Below are 24799 nucleotides of genomic sequence, written 5' to 3'. Positions count from 1 at the left end.
ATAATAAATGAAATAGAGATTAGAGAACAAAATTACAAAAGCAACAAAACTGAGAATTGGATTTTAAAAGGATAAAATTCAGAAACATTTTGCTAGACTGAGAAAAAGAGCAAGAATAAAATAATTAAAATCAGAAATGAGGAAGGCATTACAATTGAGTCTCTGAAACAAGAAGTATCACAAGAGACCATATAAATAGTCACAGGCCAACACACTGGATAACTCAGAGGAAATGGACAAATTACTAGAAACATACAACCTACCAAGACTGAATCAGAAGAGATAGAAAATATGAACAGACCTATGACTTGCCAGGTAACTGTGTCATTAATAAGTTTAGTGGGGAGACATGAGAGGATTTGGAAGGGGACTGAGGAATGGAAATAATGCACATAATACTCATGTATGAAATTCTCAAAAAGACAGTACTCATTTCAATGGGAATGAAGGGGTGGTTAGTGGCTTTTATTTCCATTTCCCTAGTGTTTAATGATTTAAAATTTTTTATTTACTTATTATTTTTATGCATATGAGTGTTTTGCCTGCATGTATGTAAGTGTGCCTGTGTGTACAATGCCAGCAGAGGCCAGAAGAGGACGTCAGATCCCCTGGAACTGGAATTACAGATGGTAATGAGCCGTCATGTAGGTGCTGGGAACCAAGCCCAAGTCCTCCATGAGAGCGCCAGTGCTCTTAACTGCTGAATCACCTCTCCAGCCCCATGTTTAGTGATGCTGAGCATCCAGGCATAATTCTGTTGGTCATCTGCATATTTTTTGAGAAATGTCAATCAACTCCTTTGCTCATTTTCCTTTTTAAATTTAGATTTGTATTTTTAATTACATGTGTATGGGTGGGTATGTGCATGTGAGTGCAGGTGCTCACAGGCCAGAAGAGGGTGTCAGGTCTCCTGACATTGGAGTTACAGGCAGTTGCGAGTCACCCAGCATCAGTGCTGAACTCAGGTCCTCTGCAAAAGCAGTATACATTTTTAACCACTGAGCTATTTCTCCAGTCCCCCCTTGTTCATTTCTCAGTAGAATATTTGTGGAGTTTCTTGTTGAGTTGTGGTTAATTCCTTACGTATTCTGGATAATTCCTTATGAGACACATGACTTTCCTGAATTTTCTCCCATTCTATGAGGATTTTTTTTTTACTCTGTTGTATATTTAACACACCTACTTTTAAAATATTGGTATAGCTCGATTTTTAGCTTTGTTGCCCTGATGTCTTTTTCATTCTAATGATTTATCTGTAAGTTCTCTGCAGTTTTCTACACTGACAGTCACCAAGCAATAATTTTGATTCCTTCCACTCGAAGCAACTTTTCCTTGTTTACTCGGCTGCTCAGCATTGCTGCAGAACATGAAAGTGGCATTAGCACACCTCCTCATTTTGTTTATAATCCTAGAACAAATCGCTCCTGTATTTTGCTAGTAAACATAATGATTTTTCGCAAAGATGTTGCGTGTGTTTAAATTGTCAATTTTGGGCTGGAGAGATGGCTCAGTAGTTAAGAGCAGAGGACCTGGGTTCAGCTCTCAGCACCCACATGGCAGCTAACAACTGTCCCTAACTCCAGTTCCAGGGCAATCCAACATCCTCTTCTAACCCCCATGGGCACTTACGTACATGCAGGCAATACAGTCATGCACATAAAATTAAAATAGTAATAAGTAAAATATTAAAAATAATAGACTCAATTTTGTGAAATTTTTCAGTTTTTTGAGATGATTATATGGATTCAACCCATCAGTCTATAAATCTATGTTAAATTATATTACTACGTCCTTAATTACTGGAATAAAACAAGTGTAAAGAAAAAATTTGTCTTTCAACCTGATAAGAAAAAAATCCAGGGACAGATGGCATCACTTGAGAATTTTACCAAATATTTAAGGAAGAATTGCTGTGTATCTTTCTCAAACTCCCAGAAAACTGGATAAGTATTTGTGAATTCATCTTATCAGACGAGCACTCCTAATACTACAATCAGAAAAAAGACACCCCAGGAAAAGACAACTGCAGATCAATTTCCCTGGTGAACATAGATGCAAAAAGCCTCAACAAATGTGGGCAGCAACCGTCCAACAAACTGGATAAAGGCCAGTCTCTGCTTTCAAAGAACCATGTCCAGGAAGTGACAATGTGTGACACAGGAGGTCAGGTGTAAGAGCAAGAATTACAAGCAGAAGCCAGTGACAAGTCACCATCATTTCTTCCTGTCTCCCCCTCCTCTGGACCAGGGGAGGCAGACTGGGCCCCAGGCTGGCCATAGCCACATTCTTTATGAGGCAGTTCTTTCACATTCAGCTCTTGGTGCGAGTGCTCCCTGAGAGATGGAGACCTGACTGGTGTGCCCTCCATATATGTAAGCATGAAAGGACTTGTTAACACGGGAGCAATAGCCAGCACTCATTATTACATGTGAAAAGTTCCCATTGATAATTGTACCATGAAGTCAGAGTTTCAGAGTTCTTGCAATACCAACTAATCTCTAACACTCCTCCAATATTTTACTACAACCAGTCATCTCCTGCTCTTCTACATCACATGAGCAAAAACCATAATTTCTTTCACTTAATATTTAACTTGCTAGGTATACAGTGAGCTGTTAGTGAAGGCTATTTCAAAATTATCTTTTTAAAGTTAGTTTAGACCCTTATGACAGTCATTACCAAAGAAAAATGTATTACATCACCAGTGGTAAGAGGAATGCTATTTTGAAAATAAAATGTACTGTCTTTGCTTCAAGCTAGAACACTATCCATAAAGGCAGAGGGACACAGGAAGATACATCTATGCGAGAAAAGATGGGGCACTCAAAGAAAATAGCTTGTCCTGAGAGTCCTTGCCAATCTTCATTACTAAGGATTTTCTATTGAGAAGAATTTCTGCACTGAGGAGCTAAGGAGCATGGTGATGTGGGGAGAAAACCACCTGCTGTTGGAACAGCGCCTGCTAAACAAGCTTCTGTCCTTGGGATGAAAGGGAAGAGAAGGAGGGCTGCCTGGTACAATGGGGAAAAGGACTAAGAATTGAATAAAGACCCCTCTAGAGGAGCCCCCAGAACACTGAATGACACTGAATATTCGTGATTTGGACAAATATGTACATACTTGTAAAAACCTACATTTTAGAATTTAGTGAAAATTCTAACATGGATATAACATGGCCACTCATATACCAATGCTAAGAAAATATTATGTTCTAAATTTATAATTAATCTAAAACCTATGAATCTGAAATCCATAAAGAGAATACTCTGATTTCATTTGTCCAATAAAGCTTAGATGAATATGTGTGTGTTTTGAATGTATGTACATTCTCGTGTAAGGGGCCCTTATATGTGTATATAAAAATATTTTTAAATATCTGTGAATGTATGTATATATTCTTGTGTGACTATGTATATGTATGGGTATAGAATATATTGATAGAAACTACATAGCTGCTTCTAATTATATAACAGCATGACCCCACCAAACAAAACGAATACTAGCATTTTGGCAATAACTTCCAATCTGTCTACGGGGTTTAGCTCCCCACAACTGCTCTCTTCACACGGGATAACCACCACTCTCATTCTTAAGTTCACTAGCCATCCTGGTGCATGACTGCATAGTTCTTCGTTCTATATCTGCTCTTTTCAACATGGTAGCCACTAGTCATGTGGCTACTGAGCATGCAACATTTGATGGGGAAACTGAATTTTCTATTTAATTTAGTTTACATAAAAATTAAAATACTTGAAGTGATAACAAAATATAGTTTCTGTTACATATGATTCCATTGTTTTCCTTGGTACCTGCACCATCCCATAGGATACTACTGGACTGAACTTCTCACATAAGTGTGTCCTCCCTAACATTACATAAACAAATATTATCTATCTATTTTGTGCCTATATACTGATTCAGTCCAAATGATTTCCCTGTGCATTTAGGTAACATTGTAATGTGTTGGTTGAATGTCTGTAGAGTGATAGTTATGAAAGTTCTTTTCTATCTTGTAATTATTAGTAATTTAACTGGCATTAGTATTATTGTTTTAGTTATTGTATAATTAAATGTTTCAATTAAACATAAACAGGTGAGTTTAAATTTTTTAAAAGAGGCGGAATTAAGAGGAGGCATAGAAACTTGCACCTGAACAGTAAAGGGAAAGGGACTGGAAGGCACTGGATCTTAATGAAGAACAGAGATGATGATTTTTAGAGTAGAACAAAAAGAAAAGATGATTTTTGTGTGTAAGAAAAATGGTAAAGATAATAAAATGTTTTTATCAGGAGGTGGTCCCTCCCCGTCCCCCACACAAAACAAAGAATTGGTAAGTTTCTTCTCCCAAACAAACACGACCTGAGGAAATAAATAGGTTATCTGGAATTTAAGATACCCGAGAAAAGATTTTTAAAGAGGTTTAAAACACAATCTGAGCTTTGTTCAAATATAAATTACTTGGATTCTTTTACACATAAGATTTTTCAGTGGAATTACAGAAATTTTGTTAAAATATTATGAGAAAAGACTAAAGAGGTGCCTTACAAAAACAGAAAGATTTTCCAATCAACTCATCAGGTCTGAAAAGAATCAACTAGTTAAAACTTGATATTTCCAAGCTCTTTTCTCCAGCTTTAGATGAAAGTGCACATAAAAGGTACTGCTCAGTTAGTGCCTGCTCTGTCTCAAGACTTTTAAGCCTGGGAAGAAATGGAAATTCACATCTTGAAACACTGAATTCATGGGTTTAGAAACTTTTACATCTTCTGTCAAGGAGTTTCAGGCAGACACAAAAAGAAATGAAATTCTATCTTGATAGATGTTACTTCAACTATGTTAAGTAACTAGCGTTACTGTAGTTTTAAAACGAGAGGCCAATGTTTCTTTGGTTGTCTCATTCCATTGTCTGATATTTATGCTCAGTTTCCTGAAACCAGCTCTAAAACCTCTTACTGACACCACTGCTAAACTACTCAGCACATATTTGCAAATGGCATGGATCAATGCGAGCTAATGGAACTGCTCAAAGAGGTAGACAATGAATTAATGATCTATATTCTCTGCCAGTACATGCTGGTTATGTCATAGAGGAGGTTCCTAAAGATTTATGATACTAGTACAAGAGATTCAAGATTTTAGTAAAATAAAAGGAATGCTTGTTACCTATTCAAGAATTAAAGATAAAGAGGGCACAGTCATTTGTATTTTCTTATTGACATCATGCCACACACAGATGAGCTAAATCTGAAGGTCCAAGGAAAGGGGAACCTGATTGTGATGTGGCTAAATAGGCATGAAGGTTTTAATGTTGGAATTGCAGCTTTTCAGAGCATAAAACAATAAGTTCACATTTTTCTAACATTTCCATTTTATTAAAGTTATTTGCTAACATTGCTAAACTTATGGTTGCTTATCAATTTATACAAACCTCTTCAAACCCAGTGTTAATAACACTGTGCAAATATGTGCATTAATAAATTTATTTAACTTGGAAAGATTAGTTTTGAAACCAATATTCTTTGGCTTCAAAGTCAAAGAAAAACAAATGTGTCGCTGTGGGTACAAATATCATAAGAAAGTATTTCTTCGGTACTTCAGTTATTGGGAAAATTTTAAGTATGTTTGGAGTTAGCTGTGTATGTGATTACACTTCTTCAACTATAAATTTTGTGAAATCTAAATGTAAAAGAAAAAAACTGTTCAATTTGAGATATACAATAAATGCAAACTACATAATGGAGCTATAAAAAGCAGCACAAGACTGTAAAATATCTCAGTGATAATATTATGCTGATCATGTGTTGACAGAGTTAAGTGAAATGTATTTTTGAAATTTGTTTCACAAATGAAAAATTAAAAATATACTAAGTGTACATACATATATTGTTAAACTATAAATGTCTAATACTAGGAAAAAATGCTAAACTGTTTTCCAAAGTTATCTTAACTAATCTTCACTTTTGACAGTACTATCTACCTTAGAAGTCTTCATCTTTTCCAATGATGGGTATTTTCTTATTTTTAAAAGTTTGCCCAGGGGGAGCTGGAGAGGTGGCTCAGCGGTTAAGAGCACTGACTGCTCCTGCACCCACATGGAGGCTACAAACCGACCTTAACTCCAGTTCCAGGGGAATCTGAAGCCCTCTTCTGACCTCTGCGGCACTGCATGACATGGGTGCACTCACATACACGCAGGCAATATACTCACACACGTAAAAATAAAAATAATAAATATTTTTTTTTAAAGTTGGCCCAGGGAATGGGCATGTGATCATGATCTCAATGTGCATCTTCTTGGTCTCCGCCAGTACTAACACGTCCTCATAGGCTGCTTGGCCATCTACATCTTCTCCTCTGTGTGGCACGTTTGCCCCTGTTTTGGCTCTTCGTGGTTTTCATGTGTATTTGTTAGCTATTATTGTTGGAGAGCCTGAGCATAAAATTCACTTACATTTCCCTTTCAGAAAGAGTCCAAGTTGTTATTTTGAAAGTAACTTATTGACCCCTATTCAGAATAACAGAGATCATAGCAAGGATCTACATTAAAATCGAAGAGCTTTGTGGTTTGAGTTGGAGATTTTAGTAAGATTGAAGGAATGAAGCAAGCAGAAAAGAGAACTCCTACCCCATGTTTGTTAAAAACTGTCATGGCATTGCATGAAAATGTCTGTGTGTGACCCCGCACCATGCACAATTAATAATGAATACGCACAATGAAGCACTTTTAGAAATGTCAAAGTAATGTTTATCTCTTCGCTTATAGGTCAACAGGCTTGAAAAATCAAAGACCCAAAATTGGAGTTTCAATTGTCCTTTTCTTCCCTTGTAGCAATGACAAAGAATCTAGGGTCCAACCTTAAAATAAGTCTGCTCCAAAGTGCCTAAAAGCAGACTCACTCCAGATCACGGACTGAATGAGGCATAGTTGTAGTCATAGTCTAGGATGGTGTGGAAGGAAAATGAGCCATCACGGAGTCAGAATGGCCGGGTTCATATCTCGGATTTGTCCCTTTCCCATGTGATTTTCAAACAAAGAACTATTTTCACAGTTACTTTCTTGGCTTCTAGTTAGTCACTCAAAAATGCTATAATATATTTAAAAATATCAAATACAGCACTGATTAAATAACGTTTGTAAAGCTATTTAGCCCAAGGCATGACTCAGTAGGTACTGAGATGCTTTCTGACTTGGAAAGCAATCACTGTCACTTCTATTCAGAGTACAATTTATTGTGCTTTCTTTTGATCCTTTCAAGTCTCCATTTCTCTTTTATTGTCAAAAGAACCAAAGCAGGGAGGAAGTCAACGATTAATTATTCGGCTGCTAGCTAAGAAGCAAAAAGCAAAGTTAAGCCTAAGTCTTCTGAACTCAAGACTTGTCTCAAAGTCTCAAGGATAACCTTCTTGGTAATGTCAGGCTTAACTTCCCTCTGGGCTTGATCTTCTAATGTTGGCCGATATTTTTTTTTCCTAAAGTGGGACATATCTTCTGACTTTCTTCATCATAAAGTGTTTCTAAAAAATAACTTCAGACTTATAGAAAAGTGAAGAATAATACAAATATTTCATATATTTCACTCCAATTCCCCGATTTGTTAATATTTTACCACATTTGCTTTATTTTCCTCTCTTTCCCTCTTTCCTCTACAATATATGAAGTAAGAAGTAAAATACAAAGATTTCTCCAGATTGAAATGTTTTTTAAAATGGCCCTTTTGCAGTTTTAAGCAGAAAGGACCAGTACAAAACCATAAACTAGTTCCTGATACCTAGAAGTTACAGTGTGACACATTCCTCACGCCCAGGCTAGCTTAGAATGGTGGTTCTCGGCTAGGGATGATTTGTCCTTTGGGAAATATCTGCCAATATCTGGAGGCATGTTTGCCATAACTGGAGATGGGGGCGGGGGGGGGAGGTATCACCAGCACTGGTGAGCAGAGACTAGAGATGCTGTAAACATCTTAATGCACAGGATACTCCTTTAACAGCCATATCCTTAAAACTTTGTTTCGTGCCTTTAGAGATTAAACATTATACTCGAACTCTGCCCTCTCCTATATTTACCTCCTGGCCACTTGTGGCAAAGTGGAACTTATACTTCCCACCAAGAGGGAGTAATGGAGGCCATGTTTACTCTTCTACTCTTGAAAAGACAAATGAAAAAGCGGACAAATTATACTAAAAATATGGTACCCAAAACACTGGTCACAGTCAGTACAGGATTATGACCCTGAAAGAGGGAACAAAAGCAAGCCCTTTGACTTGCTACCTGGAGAAGGTTTTCAGGATGTCCACTGGGCAGTCTAGAGGCAAGAGAGATAGAGATGGATTCCAAAGTCCACAGAGTGTTTCCCTTGAGTGTGCGGCAGAATTCTGATAAGCACCTTTGTGGAATTTCTCTGGGGCTAGGGAAAAATCAGTGGGGATCATGCAGGGATAAAAATAGTGCCTTTTCTCACCCATCAGAGAGGAAAATTGCATAACTCAAGCACACTGATTAGAGTAAAGGAAGGGTCTTGCCTCAGTAAAAGACCAGGGAGTAGCCTTAGATTAAATGTAACTCTGGTCCTGTCTAACAAAACTTAGAATTGAAAGATAAAACTACTTCCAAGAAAATAGCATCCAGGGATATTTATATTTATAGGAATTCACGAAACATCCAGCATTCAATAAGGTAAAATTCATACTGCTTAGCATTCAATCAAAAATTACCAACATGCAAAACAGTAGAAAAATAGGACCCATAATAATAAGAAGATTCAGATCAATAAAACTGAAAAATTAAGTCAAATGATAAATGTAATAGACACATTATAATGACTGTATCTTCTATGTCCAAGAAACGAGAGGAAGGACTGGATATATTGTCAAGACATGGAAACCACACACACACACACACACACACACACATGCACGCACGCACGCACACATGCACTCACATCTCCAATGCCTAGAGATGGTAATTGTATTGTCTGAAATAAAAAAAATACATGGGTATGGTTAAGGAGATTAGAATTTTAAGAGACAAGATTTCTAAACTTAAATGTAAAACAGTTCAAAATGAAATAGAGAAAATACTTGCAAAAACAGAAGCAGAGCATCAGGGAATCACAGAATAGTATCAAGCAGCCAAAACACATAAAGGAAAAAAGGGCATTTTTTTTGAACAATAAGGGTTGAATATGTTCCAAATCAGATAAAAAACTAGACCCACACACCTCAAAGACACAAAACAAGTACCAGCAACACTAAGGAGGAGCTGGAGGGATGGCTCAGCAGTTAAGAGCACTGCTTACTCTTGCAGAGGACCCAGGTTCAATTCCCAGCAACCCCATGGCTGCTTACAGACACCATAGCTTAGTTCCAGGGGCTCCAACACCCTCTTCTGGCCCCTGTGGGTACCAAACATTCATGTGGTGCACATACATACATACATGCAGACAAAAATACTCAAACACATAAAATAAAAATATATAAATCTTTTTTTTAAACCATAAAGAAAATCATACCAAGCCTCAAAATCAAATTGATTAAAATACAAATAATAAAGAAAAAAAATCTTAAAAGCAACTGACCAGAAAAGGGGCATCTGCATACAGGGTAATAAGGGCAATAAGCAAACTAAAATAAGGAAAGAAACAAGGATTCTGCTTTTATCATGTTTTACAACCTTTTACTGGAGATTCTATTTAGCAAAAGTAAGGAAAATATGAACAGAGAGCATCCAGATTGGGCAGAAAAAAGTAAAACAATCTTTAAGTGGCAAGATATAATCATCCATATTTTAAAATACTATGCGCTTTACTAAAAAAGCTATTAGAAATAAATAGTTTAACAAAGTTAAAGACTATAAGACTATATACAAAATTAATTTTAATTCTATATACTAGCCACAAAACACTGGAAATTCAAATTTAAAAGGCAATACCATTATAAATCATAAAAACATGAAATACCTAGGGACAGACACATCAGGCAGAAGTGTGGAAGACCAGCATTTTGAAAACTACACAGCACTGTGAAAAGAAATTACAGAAGCTTAAGTAAATGGAGAAAGACTGTTCATTTGCTGGAAGACATAATATTGACACTAGGTCAGTTCTTCCCAAACTGATCTCTGTGGATGCCAACTGAAAGGTCAAAAACCTTTGCCAATGTGAATGCCATGGGACCATTTTTTTGGATAGAAACTGACAAGCTGATTCTAAAATTATAAAGACTCAAAATTACAGTAAAATATAAGAACAAAGTTAGCTAACACTAGCTGATTTCAGGCTATAGCTATCAAAGCTTCATTTATCAACAGTGCTGTATTGGCATAAGTGTATGCAAAAGATCAATGGAACAAACAGAGTCTAGAAATAGACACACATATATAATCAGTTATTTTTCGACAAAGTTGCAGAAGCATTTGAACAAATGGTACTAGAAAATTTGGATATCCATAGGCAAAAAATCATCCCATGACAACCAATAAAGATACTTTAATCCTTAACTCACACTCTACATAAAAACTAACTTAAGGGGCTGGATGATGGTCCGTGGATAGGAGCACTTATGGCTCTTGCAAAGAACCTAGGTTCAGTTTCTAGCACCCATACCAGGTGGCTCACAATGGCTTGTAACTCCAACTTCAGGGAATCCGATGCTCTCTTCTGGCCCCTGCTGGCACCTGACTCATATGCACACCCCGACCCCACCCCAATACACAAAATTAAAAATTAAATAAATCTTAAAAGTAGCTAACTTAAACATCATAGTTTCAAGTCCCCAAACCTAAAAGTATCAAACTTCTAGAAGAAAGCAGAGAACAGAGAGAGAGAAACAGAGGAGAAAATCCCCAAGACTTTAATTTATGCATTTACTTTGACAAGGTCTCCCTCCCCGTAGCCCCAGCTGGCCTGAAACTCACTACGCAGACCAGGCTGGCCTCAATCTTACAGAGATCCACCTCCCTCTGCCTCTCTAGTGTTGGGATTAAAGGTGGTGTGTGCCAGGCTGGCAATCTTAAATGTGATACCCAAAGTGCCATCCAGCAAAGAAAGAAATAAATGGGACTACACCAACCTTTTTCACCTTCAAAGACATTAAAGAGAATGACAAATCATCAACTGTAAGAAGATTTCAAGTCATATATATGTATGTATTATTTTCAATAATAGAGATTCTATGCTACAAACATGAAAAATTAACCAAATAAAAATATGTATTCATAGTACATAAAAATTCTGTGCACAAAAATTCTATCCACAAAAGCGAATAAAATATAGACAAAAGATTTGAATAACACTGCACCTAAGAAGGTATGTGGAAGTCGAATAAACACAAGAAAAGATACTCTGCAAAGGACAATAGGGAAATGGAAATCAAGCCCTCAGCAAATATAATGTCCAATATGAAAAAGGTTTCATGGGGAAAGGGGATGAATGTAATACTCACACACTGTCCATAGCAATGTACATGGGACAGCCACTTGGGAAAAGCTTATTTAAAAGGTAAGCATCCACCTATTATATAGAGTCAAGTACTTTATTTCCTGAGTGTTTATACGAATGAAATATAGCATATTTCCACGCAGAGACCTGGACATGAACAATTGAGGCAATTTTATTTGTATAATACATAAAAATGGAAACAGCTCCACTAGTTATCATCACATAGCAGGATAAACAGTTAATAAATTGCTGTGTGCCTATATATGAAATATTCTGTAATCAAAGTAATGAACCAGTAATACAAATAAATCATAGATTATTACCAGACCAGATACATACATGTGTTCATATTACTAGTATATACATATGTACGTATGGTGTCCATTCACTTATGCAAAATTCTAGAAGTCAAACTAGTTGATAGTGATAGATACCTATCCCCAGTTGCCTAGTGATATAGATACAGAAAGAAGACAAGAGGAAAAGATGACAAGGGCTTATAAAGAAAGAGGGGATGAAAGATATATTCATTATTTTAATGGTGGCAGTGGTTTTATGTATATAAAAATGTTGAAACTTACTAAAATTTATCTTTTAAGTACATGTAATTTGAAATATACGTACAGTATATTTCAATAAAGTTTATTTATTGTTGTACTGGGGATTGGACCTTGGGCCTCACAATTACAGGGAAGCCCTCTCCCTTGAGGCTACATCTTTATTCCTTTTTCAACTTTTGTATTTTTCAGACAGGGCTATACTACCTTGCTTAAAATGGCCTTGAACTCACTCTCTAATCCAGGCTGGCCTTAACTTGGAATAAATACTCTTGCCTTAGCCTCCAGAGTAGCTAGCCTTCACCACTGAGTCTAACTACAGTTGTTCATCTTTAAATTGACTGAAATGAAGTAAATAAAAGTTTGGATCATTAGTTACACTAATCATATTTCAAGTGTTAGCAGCCATATGGAGCCAGCTGCTATCATTTGGGATAACACAAGTAGAGAATACTCCTATCACGGCTGTGAGTACCAGAGCACAGCACCCACCTGCCTCCTCCTTAAAGAAGCACACGCTTCTGAGGATGGGAAACAACAGCAGCATTACTAATATATAAATGACTGAAGTTTTTTTAAAAAATGGATTTTACTAAGTCAATTTCAATGTAACTTTTCAGTACAAACAAAATATAACTCCTCTTCATGAACCTATAGAAGTGTTTCCTTGTTTACACAGCACAGCTTCTATGGACAATGATGCTAAACTAAACAATATGGAAAGAAATGAAGAGTTGACAGCCTCTTGGGACTTTCTTCTTCCTTTGATCAAAGTGGTTATAGCTTTCATATAAATCCTAAATGAGCAGAAACCTTTTTGTCATGGATTTATAGACTTCCTGCAAGTTAACCTTTCCTTATATTTCAGAATATGAAGCCACATAATACACCTGAATTTTCTTATTGAAAGGAATCAAGCTCCCTCAGACTGCAAACACAATCAGAAGTGTGAGGACATTCACAGAGAGCCCACCGTGTGCACTGAAATATTTCACCTTCAGTTCCAAAAGCCGGGCAGAGAGGTTATTAAGCAGCACTGGGATTGAGGCTAACCCTTTTCCCCACTATAGCTGTTTGGAAGTTAGAAGTGATTTTATTAAAGCAAACAAACACAAAAACTCCAACTCTATTTCTGTCCCTACCCTAGTAGCCTATGGCCTTGACTTGGGAATCTGTCTGTTCAGTTTTTGACACAGGGAAAGCTGAAATCTCCAACCCTCTTTGATCCACAGTCAGAAACATTAACTTTTCGTGCACATTTTGATGCCTGAGTCACCACCTGTCTCAGAGCAGAAAAGGCAGGTGGAGCGAAGGGGGCAGGGGCAGGGAGCTGGTGGCCAGTGGGGATGAAGGAAGGCAACCCCCAGCTCTGTACTATAGGAGACAAGAATGAAAACAGAAACCAAGTCCCTGCATGGTGGGCAGAAGCAGAACTCAGAAGCCAGCTTCACTTACTTTTTCACACCGACAGAGCCATTTCCCTTGTTTTCCATGTCAACAGACAGCATGGGTTGCAGGGTTCCTCTACTTCCGCAACTAATCGATAAGGGAGAAAAGCTTGGGTTTAATTCTTAGAAAGTGAGAGGAAAATATATATTCTCAACTGGAAACATAATGGTCCCTTTTACAGCTTCACATCAGTTCACAAGTGTTTATTTAAATCTCCGGTTCCCCCGTGATTGGAAAGATGGGATCAAACCTAAGGAACGGGAGGGGAGGGGAGGACTGGGGTGCTTTAATCTGCACAGGGTGCACCGGGTGCTCCCAGCCTTGACAATAAGCATTTGCAAAGGAAACTGAAGCCTCCTTCAAAACAAGTGCTGTGTGACCTGGCACAGCTTCCCAGGGCTGCCGCACTCACTCAAGACACTGCAACTCACACAGGAGGAGTCAAAGTAGAGAAAAACAAGCCCCCCTTTCTGGCCCCCTCCCACTATGGGCTGTGATTTGCTTGCCTTTTTCTTTTATTGCTTTTTTGGGGGTCCACTCCTCCCTGTTTCCAGCAGTGATTGGACTGCAGAAGGGACTTAATTAAAGCTTTTGTCAGAAAGTGTTCCCCTACCTCATATATTCTTAGCAAAAGCAGTCTGGGAGATGCCCATGCACGGTAAAGCAGAAACTCACAAAAAATGCCAGATAGCCTTTAGCACAGAAAGGTGGTATTGTGTGTGTGTGTGTGTGTGTGTGTGTGTCTGTCTGTCTGTCTGTCTGTCTGTGTATCTGTGTATATTTGTGTAAGAAAGGGTGAGCAGCTCATCAGCTTTAGGTAAAATCATCAAAACATTTGCAGCGCAGTAGCATTTATCATTCCGTCTTTTTGTTCGAGGGATGAAGACTGTATGAAAATGAAAACCCTGCACAACTAATATGCAATTAGCAAGATGAAAAAGCTACGAACAGAATGGCTTTAAAGAAAAGAAGAGAGACAAACAAAACCAAAACCCTGAAACGTGTTTCCTCGGATTCAGCTGAAGCCATAAATCAAATACATTTCCTCTCAAATCACTTTTGACTTTGGCACTCCTTCTCTGGGGATTAATGTGACAAGTGCATGGTTTAGTACATTCACAAGAATTTATCGCGGTTAGAGAGTAGATGATTAACAAATAACACTCAAGTGTGGGGTTATCTTCACTCCGGAAACACACAAACACAGTGACAGACACAGATACACACACACACACACACACACGCACACACACACACAAAACTTCCAGTTGCTAAGCCACTTCTATCATTGCTAAAGAAACCCAACATTTAATATACATAGAGATATTAACATCCATCTGTACACACACCGTCACAGGAGGCAGGGAGAGAGAGTGCTGCTGTTCCAGTTAAAGAATGATGGCACTTCAGTTGGAAACTATTACACATTCACCATTTTCTAAGCATCTCAGAAACAAAACAGAACAACTCACAGTGACACTCTGCAACAGCACACTACATTGTCTTATTACTACTATGATTTTTTTTTGTGCAAGAGTAAAAAGAAAACCTACCTAGAAGCAACTAACACATATCAATTTTTTATAGGCTTATCAAGAACAGCCAAAGAAACCTCAATGTTTTCTTTCACAAAGTAGGCTGGCAAAGGAATTCAATCAGGAGGTACAATTTGACACAGTGAAATAAAACCAGGCTGGCTCTCGGCCAACATGACGTTAGGAATCACACACAAGCTGAACCAACTGCCTTCTGGTTCATGGCTGACTTTTTAAAGCTACAGTGTGCCTGTTCACTTTGGCTAACTACCTTCAGCACAGTGGAAGAGAATGGATCACGAGTCCCAAGGCGGCAGAATTCTTGCACCTGTCTTGTACAAAAAAAAGCTGTCTCAGTAGCTTCTTATTTTCCTCCCTCCCTTTCCTGTGGCCGAATGGGAATTTACTGTTGTTCTGAGCATGCATGCCACTCTTCAAACTATTTCTTTTCCTCCTGTCTGGGAAAAATAAGAGAAAACCCAGGGCTTATTGGCAATACACAGTGAGCACTTAGAAGCTACAGTCCTGCCTGATAGAGGCGTGGATAAAGTTCCCAGAGCTGGCTTTTAAGTAATCTCTTTGTGAGAATAAGGAACTCGGGGGCCAGCAGCAAATCCCTTCTCTTCACGTGCAGGAAGCAGCATCTTTCAAAGACGATGCAAAACAGCTGACTAGAGCTCCTAGAAACATCCACATTCTTTTATTGAGGCATTCACTCTACCCAGTGAAGCCAACCAAAACTCAAACAGAAACAAAAGCTTATTCTACAAAAGGAAAACTATATAGCAAGGTTTAATTTTAATTGCTTATCTCATTTGCATAAAAACATAACCCCTCCCACAAATTCAGCCAATACTTATAACCTATGAGCACCTGGTACTGTGTAAGTGACATATAAATAAGGTGTTCCAACCCACCACCATTTAAGTCCCAGTTCAGGAAACTAAGTGGTATGGTAGAGACTGGGGAGGCTCTTTTGATGGTGATTTGGTCAATTTTACAGTGCCCTCGATTGGCTGGGAGCCACTTCTAGGATTTGGGGGGACACATTCCTACTCCATAAACTTCATAAACATCTGCACATGGGCAGGTAGGGAATATACATCAAACAACATCTGGAAAAAGCAATTTTTTTTTTTTGGTCTTTTTGAGACAGGGTCTCCCTGTAGCCCCAGGTGTCCTGGAATTCACTATGTAGACCAGGCTGGCCTCGAACTCACAGAGATCCGCCTGCCTCTGCCTCCTGAGTGCTGGGATGAAAGGCGTGCGCCACCACGCCCAGCTAGCATCTGGAAATTTTTATGTCCTGATAGGCACAAAAAATTCCTACTTGGAATAAGGAAAATTCAAGTTTCCCAGAAGGAGCCTGGGAATCTGTCTATAAACGTAATGTGTAGACCTCAGGCCAAATGAGGAGAAAGTGGCCTGCCTCCTGGGTCTTTTCCAATACTTAAGGATGCTCAGATATCAACTATGATCTAAATTTGGATCCTGAATTCCAAAGTTATTTCCCCCTTACTTAATTCAGGAAAGGTATTAGAAAGCTTCACCTTTCTGAGAGACAACTGCTGATAAACATTTCAAAGATTCTGTCTACCTGCCTTTGCCACGTCTCTTGTAAAAGTCAACAGTTATAATTTTTAGGGGTGAATTCTAAGTGCTCAAGTATTCCCAGCTACCATTTTCCAAGCATGAGTTGCTCTGTGTTGTATTCTCACCACTGACCAAAATGATGACCCTCTAGGGAGAATTAAGAGCTCTTTCATCAACACAGCCATAGTGCTTTTGAACTTGATTTGAAATTCCTGAACTTTAATCCAACAACCGCCAAAGGGAACAGAGTTGCACTGTGGGTCTTGTGGACACAGGGGCAAGAGGAGGGAGGGTATCCTGATAGCCTTGCTCAGAATACAGCTTAAAAAATGGATCTGTTCACCACTCTTCAAGGGAAAGAGTCAAAGAACCCGTCACCACACCCAACTCTTCCTTGGACAGAGTCACAGGAGGAAAGAGTCTGTGAAGTTTCTCCAAGCATGTCTCCTACATATAGAAAAGGACATCCTCTCCCTTCTCACCTGCTGTGATCAAAAGTTTGCCTGTTAAACAAGTGTGTTTCAGGAAGTATTATAGGAAATCAGTCCTATTTCAGAAAAAGTGAGCCACAAAGGCACTCTAAAGGCTGACAACAGGTCTCACCAGCTAGTTTCTAACAGTGGAAATAAACTGACATTTGTAAACACACACACACACACACACACACACACACACACACACACACAGTATTCACCCACCCATCTTCGCATCCTCCAACAAGCACATTAGCCATTTGGTCTGTTAAAAATGATGTGTATCAACACTATTTGAGTGAGGTGTACCATGTGTTTGTTGGGCATGTATGCAGTATGCATGTGTATGCTTGTGTTTTGTGGCTACAGAATGTGTTTCTGTGTGAGAGACAGGGAGAGAGAGGACGGAGAGAGAGGAGAGAGGAAAGGAGAGGGGGACGGGGAAGGAAGGGAGGGAGGAAGGGAGGGAGGGGGGAGGGGAGAGAGAGAGAGAGAGAGAGACTGACTTTCTTAGGCAGCACATTAAGGGATGTGCTAGGGAACTTTGCATACCCTGGAGTCAGGATTCTGGGACTGGGAATCTTACTGACCACTTGAAAGCGCCCTCAGATGGAGGAGGGGAGCGAGTCCTGAAGGGCGGGAAACTGATGTTTCAAGTGAGTGGCCTCTCTTAGCGACCAGCGTTCATCCCATCTCGGGGCAGCACAGTCGCGCCAGGAAAGACAGGCTGCTCCATAGGGACCACCCGCCCCTGCCAGGTCCTGGATCGACCCCTAGTCGCATCTTGCCCGAAGTTACCCAAGGGGAGGGCTGGACGTCCCGAAGGGCACGCCTGGGGTCAAGGACAGGTGGCCTGCACGGGGGCAGGACCGAAGACGCCAGGCAGCGACCAGCAGCGCCAGCCAAACGCCTGACGGCTCGCAGCGGCGCCGGCCACAGAGGGGAAAGTTTCTGGCTGCGACTTTGGAGGAGAGCCTGGCGGGTGGCCTCAGGCTGGAGCTACCGGGGTGGCGCCGCGGCTAGCACCCCGTCCAGCCGGTCCTACCCACAGCTCTGCCCCACAGCCCCGCAGCCCCGCGGGCTGGGCACGCTCCTGCCCCCGCTCCTCTCCAGGGGGGACACCGTGCGCGCCCGCGGATGCACGAGTTGCAGGAGCGCAGACACCCTGCACTCAGGGGACCGTCGGGTTTTGGGGGTGGTTTAGGTTGGGGTTTATTTGTTTTTGTCCTCATCGTGAGGTTCACAGGTTCCTTCCATCCTGGAGAGGAGGGAGGGCGGGCGCGTTCCCAGGCCGGCGCTCACCCCTCACTTACCTCCCGCCCAGCAACGCCGGGAGGTTTGCCCCGCTCAGCGCTCAGTGGCCGCCACGTGCCTAGCCCGTGCAGCGCTGGGCGCAGGGCACGCCGGGAGTTGTAGTCCAGCCTCCACGCCGGGGGCGGGGGGTGGGGGGGTTAGGGGGTGTGTGTGTCTGGGGCTGTATCCTGAGGTGGGGGCTCAGGGAGGGAAGAGAGGGAAGGGAGTGGATCGCGGACCCTGAGAAAATGAGGATGTTTGCAAAAGCTTAAAACTTCCAGGGAGCAGAAGGGAGGGGACGTCCTCCTAGAAATATTTGTAAAGTGGAAGTCGCCAGGTTAATACTATTTTCTTCCTGATAACCCCGCTGAACTTGTAAACTGGACTTTGGCAGCAATGAGTCGCGTTTTCCTGGGCTAAGTTCGTATTATGTAGGGCTCTGTGCTCTCTTCACCCTGAATGTGAGCATCTCATATTTTCCTTGGAAGCCTCTATTCTCTTGTTCACCGAATAACTCAGGTGAATCCCTGGTCATGACCAGGGAGGATAATTGCACTCTGCATTCACAGACCACTCTGCAGCACTCTTTATAAAGCTCTATTTACTTAATTGGTTCATTCTATTAGAAGCATAAAGCGACACTGGGATGTAAGGGAAGAAAAGCTAAAGATGCAGAGTTCTGTATTTCATTCCCAGAACCCATGTAAAAAAATAAAAATAAAAGCCAGGCATGGTGGCAGTGGTTTGCAATCTCATAACTGGATAGGCAGATCACTGACTCTTACTGGCCAGCCATCTAGTTCCAAGCCAATGAAAGACTCTGTCTCCATAAAAGAGGGAGGGGTCAGCACCTGAGCAAGTTGTTGTCTGGAGTCTACAACCACTCACAACAGGCACTCAAGTACACTTGCACACACATGAACACACACATGTGCCCCCATAGACACCAAAGAAATAATTGATGAATAGATAAATTAGTAGTGAGAGTTCTCCCAATGTGTTACAAGAATAAAAGGGAGGACAGAAAGGCAGGGGATTAAAGGTAGACATTCAGCAGAAGACTGTGGGTTGAAATACGATAAAGCTGTGCCAAAAGGAAAACAAATGTAGCCAGGATTTCAGAAGCCACAGAGACCTAAAATCCCTGACACCTCTGACTCAGGTATGTGACCTTAGGAGTTATTTACCCTTTCCAAATCCCTTTGACCTCATCTTTAAGTAACACCAGTTGTGTAATAATGGCTGAGGTGGTAGGACAGATTAAAATAGACAGAAAGCACTTAGAGTAGTACGTGGCCTATTATAAGAACTGAACTCGTGTTAGCTGCTATTATTATCTACAGAAACTCCTTTTGTGGAAGTATCAAAAGGTAAATTGGAGTGGATGCACCTCTTAGGAGGAGGTGACTATGTTCTAAGCTACAGGCAATGATGTCTTGAACTGCTGTGATAGACAGGAAGCAGGTGGGAGTCCTTGGAGAGAAAATAGCATTGAAATGCAGTAAGTTGCAAATGGAGAAAGAGGAAGAGCGAACCAAAAATGGCTGTAATTTCCAGATTGAGGATATGGTTGGTGTTGCCATGCTAGAAATAGACAGCCAGTGAAATACCAGTTTTGAAGAAAGATGACCAGTTTGATTTGGGGCTTATATCACCTGAGGCTTTCTGGGTATGAATGACCACAGAACAGTTGGAAATACTGCTGTGGGTATTACGTGGAGAGAAGGAATTTTGAGAGCCATTTATGTAAGAGAGGTAGTTGGAAAGCTTGTGTAGAGACAACAGGAAGGAAGGCAGGAGGAGGTGAGGAGGTGGTGATGATGGCAAGAACTGGCAAACACATGCTGCAGGGGTCCACAGAGGAGCCAAGGAAGAAAGGAGTGGAGGAGGAGCATGCCGGCAGGCCAGTCACTGCAGAAAGGAAGCCAGTAACCACAGAAAGACACTATTGGAGGCAGAACTACCCTGGGACTTGTCTGGGATGTGTACAAGGATGAGTTTGCTTTTCCTACCGATTGGGAAGGGACATTATCTGGATGGAGGTGGTGGAGCCCAAAGTGCTAGGTGTTTTCCACCGTCTGGGACAGATACATTTCACATTCTTTGTGTCTCCACTGTCGCACTGTTCCACTGCCCCACAGTTCATTCATGGAGGTATAAACCTGTGTCAAATTATCTCGGCTTAGACTCTATTTTTCACTTAAATATAAAGTGTTTCTCATATGGTTTTAAAATACACCAAATTTTCAGATGCTATCGTTCATGGAACTTGGACCACCAGCACAGTCATTTTGTGGCTGCCCTTTTTCCTGGCAATTGCAGCACATGGACACAAATCTCTGCTTCACTAGCATGTATTTCTTATCGAATGATGGTTTAGCACCTAGGGCGGTAAATCTTGATTGTGAACTGAATTAGATATGGGATTCTACTCAGAGATGTGCTTCTGGTCAGGTCTATGAGGGTATTTCCAGGAAGGATTGAATAAGGGGAGAAGACTCTTCTCCAGTGGACAGAACCTTCTGGCAGGTGGCCAGATATGAAGAATTCTGAGGAAAAAGCAATACTGCTTGCTTGTCCTCGTTTCTTGCTGCTGAGGGCAGCTGTGCCTGCCGCTGCTGCTGTCCTTCACTGACATCAAGACCCAGTCTTTGGATCCCAATGTAGACTGAAGACTTACCAAGAGTCTTCCAGACGTCCAGTGCTGGAAGGACACTACTGAGGCATGCACTGTCATGGACTGAGTAGCAGCCAGGTCATTGCTGGAACCCAGTCCCTCTCATGCAAGTCGTTCTAATACACCCCTCTCGAGAGCCCTGAGTAATACAGCACCCACTGACCCACCTTTCCCCATTCCTCTCTCCCACTTCTTTTCGGCATCTGCCAAGCACTGCTCTATGGATTTCTGAGCAAAGAAACAGTAAGGGAACTGCAGGGTTAGTAGGAGAAAGACTGAGGCTCGCCTGCAGCTGGGATTTGCTGAAGCAGGGTTTGTAGGCCCTGAAGGACTTTGCTTTCCACTCTGGATGAAATGGAAGCTGCAGGGAGTTTTGAGCAGATGAGTAATAGCAGAAGGCATGTTTTTAAGGGATGATTTGGGCTGCACTATCACGGATAGATCACAGGGAACAAAGTTAGAGACAAACTAATCAAATAATTGCAGTAATTCCAGATAAGCTATAAATAATGAATTAGGGGCTAGAGGATGACTCAGTGGTTAAGAACACTGGCTGCTCTTGCAGAGGACCCGGGATCAGTTCCCAGCACTCACATGGCAGCTAACAGTCCATCACTCCAGTTCCAGGATATCTAACTCCCTCTTCTGGTCTCTTTAAACACTGCATGCAAGTGGTGCACTTACGTACATGCAGGCAAAACAGTCATACACAAAATTTAAAAAAAAAAAAACTAAAAAAATTAATGGATTAGATATGGGAGGACAATTAAAAATTTCTGAGCATACAGAGAGGGGAGGCAAAAAGATGGAGACAAATGAAAGGGTGTGAGGGTCCTTGTAGGAATGAAACTTTGGGAATGGCCCAATAACCTGAGACTTCTTGTGAGAACTGATGTGGATACAGGAATAATAAAATGGCTGTGGGGAGTGTGGGTGAGTGTTTGGGTTCTGTGACTCTGGATGGAGAGGAAGAAGTCTAAGAATCAAGCAGATGCTTGATCCATATTGGAATATTGAAAACTTGGGTAAGGGAGACTCAGCCCTTGAAGCAGTGCCCACTCAGGACCCCTGCAAGAGTGGGCAAGACTTACTCAGAATGCATAGTCCCACTCACTGTGCCCATACATAATTATACAAAAGTTGAGATCCTTTTCTGCTATAGAGGCTGAGAGACAGGGGTCCTGATCTTTCTGATGACCTTATTTCAGTGGAATGCTTTTGAGGTCTCTGAGAAAGAAACCCCTGAGCTTGTAGGACTTGGCTTCCCATTCACAGCTACATTGGTTGGTGAGAAACATGGATTCCTTTGATTTGCTTTTCTATTATATATATATATATATATATATCTGAGGGAACAGAGGTAAGGATTCACAATTGGCAAGACCTTTTTTTAGTAAATGTTCTGAGAAGAGGTGGTCAGGGGCCTGTTGTCACATGGTATCTAGGAACAAACTAAGGATGTGGTCTTAAGTTGTTAAAAACTGTCAGTGTTTGTTGAAGACTTTACAAACCAAGGCTGAGACCTTGCTGAGAAGGAAGCACAGAGAAGAATGGTAGAGTTTGGTCAAGGAGAAAATTTTCATTAGTTGAAATTGCTGTGTAACAAATACCCCCAAAATATAGTGGCTTCAAACAACACATTATCTCACATTGCTGTAAGTCAGGACAACTTAGCTCAAGCCCTTGCTTCAGAGTCTCTCACACTGTTGTAGAGCCAGGCTGCAGTTCTAGTTGAAGGTTCAACTTTGAGAGCATCAATTTTCAAGCTCCTCTGTGATTTTTGGCAGGATTGTGTTTTCTGTGATTGACAGCTTCTTGCCACTTGGGTTTCTCTAAGGTGTAACCTACAACTTGGCAGTTGGCATTATCAAAACAAGGGTAGCTGGAAAATAAACAAAACAGATGTTATCATCTTTTACAGGCTAATTCCAGAAATGAAATTCCATCACTGTCCCTACATTCTCTTTGTTAGAGGCAGGTTTTCACTGTGTATCATTTATACACAGAGAATTGAACAGCAAGAAGCGGGTAAACATTGGGAGAGGCTTTAGAAGGCCTCCTATCACAGTGACAATTTTGAGGCTGTCAAGTCCGATCTAAATGACATCTTTATGTTGGTATTTATCAATTAACTTTAGAAATGAAGAAATGGTGAGGGGTGAAATTCTCCTTCTTCTCCACACCTCAGTCAGTCGCGAGAGTAAATATGATTTGTATTCTAGTTCGTTATCATCAAAACCGTCAAAATATTTTCTTTATATTGTGCGTAGTTTTCTCTTCAGTATTATCAATTCTGTCCAATTTTTATGAATTAAATATAGTTATTTAAGTGTAATTTTATATGTTAAGTAGATTCAAAGCTCACTTCTCAGCCTTTGCAATTCAAGACTTCTCATTCATGAATTCCTTATTGTTACTCAGCTGTTCATTGTCTTCATTTTTTCCGGATTCTCAGAAGTTCATAAATGGCATGCCTGCTGCTTGTAGGAGAGTGTCTTCCGATTAGTACTGCACAGGAAAGCAGTTAGAACAGAAATGGAGCGTTCTCCCCTTCAATACACATTAACCACTGCTTTGTTCTCCTCTAACACTGAATATTGTTTAAAACATATCTCATGTCTTTGTTTATGCAAATGACCTTTCCTTCTCTGTCCAAACAACTAGAGGGACTTTTAAAAACCCTCATAGTCTTAGAAAAAGAAAATCTCTCATTAGATATTCCTAGAATATAATCAGCTCTATCCAAATGCAAATTGAAGACCACCTGCATTTCTATTACATAAAGCCTTTCCGTTCCCATTTGTTCACAGACAGCCGTCTTCCCAGGTCATGTCGCATTGCCTGAGATCTAGGTCTTTCATCTTCATTCTGATCCCTTTCGTTCCATGTCATTTTCTACTAAATTCAGGGGGCGTTAAAAAGTAAATATTTTTTTACATTGTGTGTGTGTGTGTGTGTGTGTGTGTGTGTGTGTGTGTGTGTGTGTATGAGCTTGTGAAGCTCAGAAGATGACTTTCTGGAGTCAGTTCTTCCCTTCAATGATGTGGGTCCCAGGGATTTAACCCAGGTCACTGGGCTTGGCAGCCAGTGCCTCTGCCTGCTGAGCTACCTGGCTAGCTCCTGCTTTGTTTATTTTTGTTTCATCAGCGTCTCTTCTACTCTGCTTGCTACGGTTTTCAGTTTTATCCCTTGGCACTTTCAATATGCTTTACCACGAACCCCCTATTGCTTTCTCTGCTGTTCCAGATTTCTTCATCCTTACCTGGTCTCTCTGCTCTTACCAGGTCCATCTTACCTGGTCTCTCTGCTCTTCTTCCCAGCCTTCCAAAAAATCTGTGAGGGAAGTTGATGAGATCTACTTGATTGGCCCAAGAATGAAGTGAGCAGACCCTCCACTCCTTTCTGTTGTTTATGTCTTCCATAAAATGCATTCTGGGGGACTAATGTTGATGGCTCAGAAACTTAGGTTTGTCGTGATTGACAGATGAGCTGGGAAAGGAGGAGAACACTGGCTGTGAATGAGGAGCAATCAGGGATTTAGTCTACTTATTACCTACTTTTTCCTGCAAAGTATTAGGAATGGCATGTAGTAATATAAGATCCAAATTTAAAAGCTGTTCATCAGAATGAAAGTAACACTGGAAGAGAAGTAAAAACACACATATAAGGTTGTGGTGGCCTACAAAGTTATTAAAACTACTAACTCATGGCTAAACTCTTAAGCTTCCTGACAAAGTGAGAAGAAACATGTGATTAGACGTATCATGTCCATTGATTCAAAATAAAA

At 40.6% G+C, this 24799-nt stretch overlaps 1 protein-coding gene across 2 annotated transcripts in view; it reads right to left on the bottom strand.

The window, feature by feature from the left end:
• Samd13 (sterile alpha motif domain containing 13) overlaps positions 1-18446 on the bottom strand; it is a 54308-nt gene extending 35862 nt beyond the window's left edge. Inside the window, exons 1-2 of one of the 2 annotated variants that reach the window (XM_029560284.1) lie at positions 18356-18446; positions 13448-13528 (exon numbers count right to left, since the gene is read on the bottom strand). In XM_029560284.1, coding sequence (XP_029416144.1) covers positions 13448-13500 — 53 coding nt within the window. In that variant the 5' untranslated portion in view covers positions 13501-13528; positions 18356-18446. Of the gene's footprint in view, positions 1-13447; positions 13529-14994; positions 15072-18355 lie in introns of those variants that run through there. The other variant, XM_029560285.1, reaches the window with a different exon arrangement.
• Positions 18447-24799: the final 6353 nt, after the last annotated feature.

Source organism: Nannospalax galili, unplaced genomic scaffold, assembly GCF_000622305.1.
Source record: "Nannospalax galili isolate Female #2095 unplaced genomic scaffold, S.galili_v1.0 scaffold9, whole genome shotgun sequence".
NCBI classification, from domain to species: domain Eukaryota; kingdom Metazoa; phylum Chordata; class Mammalia; order Rodentia; family Spalacidae; genus Nannospalax; species Nannospalax galili.
This window is presented reverse-complemented; position numbering and strand designations above follow the sequence as displayed.